Here is an 8585-nt window from a genome sequence, read left to right on the forward strand (position 1 = left end):
ATGGAACAACCAATCACCCGTCGCCGCCCTGTCACCACCATAACCCTTCTACCACCACCACCACCACCACTACTACCATCATTGTATATTTTAAATATTTAAAATTAAAAATAATTATGTTCATTTTCTACAAAATGAACCAAACACCGCAAAACAGAATGCAATCAAACACTAGAAATAAAAATATTTTTTAAAAAATGATTCATTTTTCAACTGTCATTTGCCTGCTTTTCAAACGGATCCCTCAATTCTTTGGTAGCTAATTAATATGAAAGAATGTGACAATAAATAATATTTAAAACACTAAATCGACGTAATTTACGGAGTAATGTAATTTGGGTAATTTTTTTTTAAAAAAAAGAGCTTCACAAAACACACTAGTCCGTACGGTACACGTTTTCCTGTGAGCTGACCTGCTTGGGCGTAGCCCACAATTGGAGTCAACGTAAAACAAAATGCCCCGCAAATCAGAACAGACCTGCGCTCCCCGTTTTGAACATTCATGGCCTCACCTCCCAATTAACTACGCTTTAAACAATTATTATTATTCTCAGATTCCGGCGAACTAATGACAATCGGCGATCACAGCAAGTCCGACGGCAAGCTCTGGAAGCTCTGCCCTTTCTGGCAATCCGGAACTGCCTCTTCTTCCTCCACGGCTTCCACTCAGAACCTCAACTCTGCTCACCGAAACGGCGTCGGATCCACCACTACTTCGCGCTCCTCCACTTCTGTCTCCTCCGTAGCTAGATCCTTCCTCCCTGCTCGCCGTCGCCTGCGCCTCGATCCGGCTAATAATCTCTATTTTCCTTGTGCGTTTCTTCATTTTAACCGTTGACTTGCTCATTTCATTTTCTTTCCCAATTTTGTTACCGAATTTCTTCCTGCGTTTTTATGCTGACTCATAGATTTTCCTTTTTTAAATGATTTGTCTGATGAAGATGAACCGGGAAAACAGGCAAGAAGTGCTGTTAGGATTAAGAATACTAGCAAATCTTATGTAGCGTTCAAGGTAACTTCTCTTTCCTTTTTCAGTCCATCCTTTGCATATCTGGAAGGCTATAGCCTGGGATTATACTATTTATATTTCTAATTTTAGTTCTTTTCCTATTTTAGAATAAATTACCAAATATTTTCCTGAATTTGTTAAGCTACTTGGAAGGAAGTTGACATATAAATAATGATGGGTGTATTATTTCCTCCCTTTTGCAAGTTCATTTTGGTAAATAAAGAAATGTTGAAGCAGAATTTTGGACTATACATAGTTATACTATGTCATATATTATCATTAATATGATCATGATTATCACTGCTTTTATGGTTTGCCTAAAACGAGCAGTGAAGTAAACCCTTTATCTGCATTTGTTTTGTTATTTAGTTCCAAACAACTTCGCCGAAGAGCTGTTATATGCGACCTCCTGGGGGTATTCTTGCACCTGGTGAAATCATTATTGCTACAGGTAACAGCCACAAATCTATTTCTGTTTGGCTTTTATTGCAATCCACACATTAGTTCTCTGGTGCATAATCTGTGGTTGCTGCTTGCATTTTGAATTTTGATCTGCTTGACAGTATTCAAGTTTGTGGAGCATCCAGAGAACAATGAAAAGCCTCCCATGGATCAAAAGAGTAAGGTCAAGTTCAAGATCATGAGCTTGAAGGTGAAAAAAGGAGCAGAGTATGTGCCTGAATTGGTGAGTTTTATGAACTTAAATGTCATTTTTATTTCTGGAAAAGGAAGCCATTTACCAAAAAAAAAAAAAAAAAAAAAGAGGAAAATTCCTTCCTAAGCTTTTTCCCCCCTTCTTTTTCAGAACCAATTTATATGGGAACAAAGTGAGTTATTATGCATCTAAGTAGTCACATTATTTCTTTATCAGTTCTTACACAAAAGTACAGTTTCTAAGATTAACTGTTATTTAATATGGAGTACTATGGAGTAAAAGATATTTGTAAACTTATATAGGTGTTGGCCTTCATTAGAAAGAAAAGGGGAAAATTCCTTTGTAACGTCTCCACATCTTTGAGAAATGGTTTAAAATCATGATAATGAATGATATGCTATTTGAGAAATGGCTTAAAATCATGAAAATGAATGATATGCTGTTGCGACCTTTGTTATATACACCGTAAAATTAATACCATGGCCCATGGGCAAAGAGGAAATTTACCTTGCATTCGTCTGTATTGTCCTTGATTCTAATTCAGCATTTTGATGCAAAAAGCTAAGGTAATTATTTCCTGATACAGTGTCAGGTTTCCTTTTTGATACTCACCAAAGTCTTATATTTGTACTGATGTTTCTGCATGAAGCATTTTGACAGGAAAAAATTGAATGCTTTTGAAATCTGCAAATTCTACTTCGATTTGACATAAATCTAAGAGTTAATTCCATTTTTGGTCCTCAATTTATAGGTGTCAATCCACTTTTAGTCCTTTTTTATTAGAACATCTATATTTGGTCCTAGTATTATTGTGGCATGACCATTTTTGGTCCTCTGTCAACAAAATCGTTAAAACAAAGGCATTTCGATCATTTTTATACAAAGTGAGTTGACCTCGTTATATTTTTATGTTTATTTTTTTGAAAAAATCCATAATTGAAGACCAAAATGGCTTTGTATTTAACAACATTAAAACTATTTTGTTGATAGAGGACAAAAAATGGTCATGCCACAATAATACTAGGACCAAATGTGGATGTTCTAATAAAAAAATGATTAAAAGTGGACTGCCACCTATAAATCTAGTACCAAAAATGGAATTAACTCTAAATCTAAACAATGCTATTATTTATCAAACTAATTGCTTTTGAGTTGAAGCTGCCATATTAGGTACACTGCCATGTAGGGACTATCGTTTTAATTGTTGGAATACTAATATCGAGGTACAGCGACATTTGAACTCCTGGACTAATTTTGACTTGTATTAATTAACTTCTGTCAATGCAGTTTGATGAACAAAAAGAGCAAGCAACTGTTGAGCGAATTTTGCGAGTGATTTTCCTGGACCCAGAGCGCCCTTCTTCAGTAAGAATGAATCATTTAATGTTTCTTTTGAATGTTTACAGTCATCATTTTGAAAATCCACCTTAAAAGGACTTGATTTTTCAAGGCACTGGATAAGCTGAAGCGTCAGTTGGCTGAAGCTGATGCTGCAACAGAAGCTTGCAAGAAACCTCCAGCTGATACGGGCCCAAAAGTTGTTGGAGAAGGCCTTGTAATTGATGAATGGGTAAGCATGTTTGCCTGTTTATAAATAAGGATGCTCATGTTAGGAATTATTTTTCTGATGAAATACTTTTGGCCATCTTTTGTTCTGCAGAAGGAGCGGAGGGAAAAATATCTTGCTCGTCAACAAATTGAGGAAGTGGAATCAAAATAGAGCTATCTCTCTCCCTCTCCCTCTCTCTCTCTCTCTAGTGTTTTTGGGTGTAAGTGAGTGAATGGAATATCATGCCAAAACCACCCCTTTAATGGTGGAGAAGGGCTGTGTTGTGCATCATGTATAGATGAATAATGTGACTGGAGATTATTTTTTGTGTGCTGAAATCTTATGATAGCCAGGGTTCTAGCTTTACTTCTTGTAGATATTCTTTTAACCTGGCCTTTTCCGGAGGTTAGTATAAAACCACAATTGTGAATGCATTTTTAATCCCTAGCATACCTTGTATGTTTGGTGAATCAAAACCATGTATACATTGCAGTGAAAGATTGTGTTTTTTACGATATCCTGTTTATACCATTTTACCTATTACCTTAAAGAATGAATTACTTCTTTTTTTTTTTTTTCATTGTTCTGCTGCCAATTCAATAGGTTCTTGGCAAAGTTTTCTTAATACATAAATGGATTTGGTTGATGAGGTGAAAAGATTAGTTCATGAAAAGGGAGTTCTTTAGATTATGTATTCCAAATCTAGCTTATGTTAGTTGGCTGAAGACTTTCATCTGGAAGCTGTCCTACAGCCTTTTTAATGTCATCACTCATATAGCCGTTGTATATATATATATATATATATATATATATATATATATATATATATATTCAGTTCATAAATAGAGTTTGAAAAGTTGTAGGCTTGTTTGTTTAGAGCTCGTGAACAAGCTTGTTTGTATGTTTAATAATGTTCATGAACAAGCTCGTATAGTGTTCATTTAATATACAAACATGAACAATCTCCGTTCGTTCAGGTTCGTTAATAGCTCTAGGGGGAGGGGGCAACTGCCCCCACTGTGGGTCCGTCGCTATGTTGAAGTGTCAAATGTACAAACTCGTATTTCAAATTAATTTAGAATAACTTGTTGATGTTTGATATTTTGTTATAAACATTTTTTTTTATCATTTGCATTTCGCCCTCACTCAACTATTTTTCTAGATCCGCCCCTATATAGATGCAACATATGCCCCTTTGCAAATTATACCTTAGACCATAATTCATATTGCAAGGTGAACCATTTATACAAATTTTGTAAATAGTATATTAAATATGAACATGTATTAAAATATAATAATATAATAAATATACTAAAAACGAATCTGTAGTATACTAAAAATGAACATATATGTTAATGCCTATTTTATAATGTGAATTATAATCTAAGGTATAACAATTTAAGCCCCTTATAGACGACAAATTTTACTGTAGACCATGATACATGTAGCAGTGTGGTCCATGAAGTAAGTACCATTTTAATTACACTTCAGTTTCATTTGACAATATTGCTCTGTTTTTCAGTTTAATTTTCCACACACATTAGTTTCCTTATAGCAATACCAAAGTATCATTTTAATTCTACTACAGTCTCATTTGACAATATACATTATTGTATGAGCTTTATTTTGTAGTTTCATTTTCCACACCCTAATTTAATTATAGTAATATTACAGTAGTACTTTTTTTTTTTTTTTTTGAAAGTCAGTAGTACTTTAATTACACTCTAAGTTGATTTGACCATGTACGTTATTGAATGTACTATATTTTTTACTTTCATTCTCTACATATATTAAAAAAAAAATTAACAAATGGATTTAAAAATTCATGGTCAAAGTGGTGGTATATCGGTGTTGTGGAGCGTGAGTGCGTGATCGTAAGGTCATACGATCAATCCACGCTCACGGCATTTTTACAGTTTATATTATCCTGCATCGGTCTTCGCTCTTGGCTCTTATTTACCGACAATTCATAAAAATTATTAATAAAAAAATACTCCGTAACTAAAGAAAAGAAGAATCGCTCGCAGCCAAAATTTTATTTTTCATTCTCTCGGAATAGTGCAAAACACAGTGAATTTTCAGAGGTTGTTCTTCCTCTCGAGCTCTGTTTGATGCGATTGTAGCAAGGGGATGCCAATGAGGCGAAGGTCGTTTGATCTTCGAAACAGGCCCGCAAAGAGAAGATACTCCAAGCTGGGATGGTTGTTACTCTTCGCTTTCTTGACCTTTCTCTTCTTCACTCTCTTCCGTCACAAAAACCCTTCTCCTTCCACGCCTTCTTTACTTCAGGTACTCACTGATCTCACTCCACAATCTTATTTCTTTATTTATTTATTCAATTGCATCTCGTTTTCCCAATTTTGGTTTCAGATCATTACCCAAAAATTCAATTTTTTGTGGGTTAGATGTTGTGGATGGCATTTTCTTGTGGTCTGAAAAGAGTGATCTTTTGTAGATAAATGTGACCCATAGGCTCTCTATTGCAGTGCTTATATTTTAGATAGGAGTTAGTATCCATTCATTTGTTTCTCTGATTTGGGATCATTCTGTTATTTAAAAAAAAAAAAAAGAACTCAGAATTGTCATTTCTTAGGTTTTCAGAAGCATGGTGGTGTAACAGATTGATAAAAAGGTTTGAACTTTGCAGAAAATGTTGACCTGTAAGCTAGATTTCAAGAATGTTATTCCATACGAATATTAGTATAATTGCTTGACTTTTTGTGTTGGAAACTTTACTTGAATATTTGCTAAATTTTCTTTGATTCTGGATGGTGGTTTTTAGAAGTATTTGGGTTTCACAGATCAAAGAGAAGCAGACCCTTAGGCTGCAGCTCTATTGCTAGTGTATATCATGCACAGATGAATTTGAATACATTTCTTAACCTTCTGTTTCTGTAACCAGAAGTGAAATAAGTGATGTTTTTTCCTATTAATTTCTGACTGAGATTTATTAGCTTTCTTTTAGAAGCTTTGTGGTATTACAATTTTTTTTTTTTAAAATTGAAATTTGAAGAAAAATATAGCCCACCGCTATATTAAAAATTTCATTTGAAGGAATTGAGGTGGTATGTGAATGTCATTTAATTCGATTACACCAATGAAATAGGATTCTAAGTGCCCAGTTGGACGCTACTAGTGTCTAAAATTTCGTGATCTAATCATTAATTGAATTTAATTTTACTTCACATTTTAGGAAACTGACAAATTTTATTCTCGATATCACGTTTTAGCTTTGTTCTATGATAGATTCTTTTTTCTTTTTATCATGAACATCCCATTGAAGGCCCATCTATCAATAATATGAAAATATCTGAACTGCGATTTGCTGTAATGGTTTACTAAGAATTGAATTTCGTTAAGCATGAGATTTTGTGTAGGTGTAAATTCACACACCTTTTTGGCTTCTTTTTTTTTTTTTCCTGCATGGCAATGTTAGTACATAAAATCCTGATGTTCTTATGTAACTGTTCAGGGATATAATAGACAAAGTAAAATTTTGGAAGGTCTTAATGTCACTGAAGAAATGTTGAGCCCGTACTCAATAACAAGGCAAATTAATGATCAAATATCTCTTGCTAAAGCGTTGGTTATAATTGCGAGAGAAAGCAACAACCTTCAGCTTGCATGGGAGATAAGTGCCAAGATCCGCAAATCGCAAGTCCTCCTATCAACTTCAGCTACAAGTAAAACTCCTTTGACAATGAAAGAGTCAGAATCTGCAATTCGTGATATGGCACTTTTGATTTGTCAAGCCCAGCAACTTCACTATGATAGTGCAACGATGATTATGAGGTTGAAAGCCAATATCCAGTCTCTTGACGAACAAGTACATTCTTTGAATGAGAAGAGCTCTAAATATGGACAAATCGCTGCTGAGGAAGTTCCAAAGGGGCTATACTGTCTGGGCATCAGGTTAACGGTTGACTGGTTCAGGGACTCAAAGTTGCAGCGTGAACAGAAAAGGAGGAAGGGTCTGGTTGCTGGGAAACTTGAGGATACTAATCTTTATCATTTTTGCGTTTTTTCTGACAACATCCTAGCAACTTCGGTTGTGGTCAATTCAACAGCTTTGAATGCGAAGGACCCGAGTTTGATTGTGTTCCACATTGTGACTGATGAGATAAATTATGCCCCCATGAAAGCTTGGTTTTCGATGAACTCATTCCATGGTGTTACAGTAGAAGTTCAGAAATTCGAAGACTTCACTTGGCTCAATGCTTCGTATGTCCCCGTTCTCAAACAATTGAAAGATTTAGACACCCAAAATTATTACTTCTCTGGAAGTCACGGTGATGACAAAACCCCTATCAAATTCCGTAATCCCAAGTATCTTTCAATGCTCAACCACCTTAGGTTCTACATTCCTGAGGTTTTCCCGAAGCTTGAGAAGGTAGTGTTTCTAGATGATGATGTTGTGGTTCAAAAGGATCTGTCTCCCTTGTTCTCCATTGATTTGAATGGAAACGTAAATGGAGCCGTTGAGACTTGCATGGAGACATTCCACAGATACCACAAATACTTGAATTACTCCCACCCGCTTATACGTGCACATTTTGATCCCGATGCTTGTGGCTGGGCCTTTGGGATGAATATCTTTGATTTGGTTCAATGGAAGAAGAAGAACGTGACTGGAATATACCACTACTGGCAAGAGAAAAACATTGACCGAACACTGTGGAAGCTTGGGACCTTGCCACCCGGACTTTTAACGTTCTATGGCTTGACTCAAGCTCTGGATCCCAGTTGGCATGTTTTGGGACTGGGATATACAAACGTTGATTCGCAGTTGCTTGAGAAAGGTGCGGTGCTACATTTCAATGGAAATTCTAAGCCATGGCTGAAGATTGGGATGGAGAAATACAAACCAGTGTGGAACAAATATGTAGATTATTCCCATCCAATATTGCAGCAATGCAATGTGCACTGACATGGCATGCTGTTGGTTACTCGATTAGCTTAGCAGTATTGCAGACTGAGACTGTTTGTTTCTTTGGTTTTTCCAAACATGAAATGAGGCTTGGTAGAGTCATAGTTGGGAACACAATCTTTTTTGTTTGTACCTTAGAATTGTCTAAAGTTATTCAAATGTGATTGTTAGATAGATGCATGAGCATCATGTATCCCATTTTGAAATATGTAGCAGCAGATATCTATTCATTCCCCTCTTTGATAATTGAGAGATTTGTAACTTAGATTCTTGTTTCTTTATTCATGTCTTTTCTTTTCTATCTATACCCCTCTTATGTCCATCATCTATACTTGTGGTCTTTTGAATCCATTCATCTTTGCCTGCATTTTACACTCAAATTCATCCTACAAAATCTCCTGAGAAAGTTAAGGACTTCTGATTCTCCAGAAAAGAACAAGCACAT

The 8585-nt window shown here is 35.5% G+C and overlaps 2 protein-coding genes across 2 annotated transcripts; both read left to right on the top strand.

The window, feature by feature from the left end:
• Window positions 1-455: 455 nt before the first annotated feature.
• LOC109190637 (vesicle-associated protein 4-1-like) lies at window positions 456-3728 on the top strand. The gene is made up of 7 exons (XM_019341172.1): window positions 456-812; window positions 942-1012; window positions 1379-1460; window positions 1573-1694; window positions 2952-3029; window positions 3115-3234; window positions 3325-3728. The coding sequence occupies exons 1-7, from the start codon at window positions 569-571 to the stop codon at window positions 3382-3384; spliced, it is 777 nt and encodes a 258-aa protein (XP_019196717.1). The 5' UTR covers window positions 456-568; the 3' UTR covers window positions 3385-3728.
• Window positions 3729-5192: 1464 nt separating this feature from the next.
• Window positions 5193-8435, top strand: LOC109190636 (probable galacturonosyltransferase 10). Its single transcript, XM_019341171.1, has 2 exons — window positions 5193-5502; window positions 6686-8435. Exons 1-2 carry the CDS (start codon window positions 5344-5346, stop codon window positions 8138-8140), a joined length of 1614 nt encoding a protein of 537 aa, XP_019196716.1. The 5' UTR covers window positions 5193-5343; the 3' UTR covers window positions 8141-8435.
• Window positions 8436-8585: the final 150 nt, after the last annotated feature.

Source organism: Ipomoea nil, unplaced genomic scaffold, assembly GCF_001879475.1.
Source record: "Ipomoea nil cultivar Tokyo-kokei standard unplaced genomic scaffold, Asagao_1.1 scaffold1576, whole genome shotgun sequence".
Taxonomy (NCBI): Eukaryota; Viridiplantae; Streptophyta; class Magnoliopsida; order Solanales; family Convolvulaceae; genus Ipomoea; species Ipomoea nil.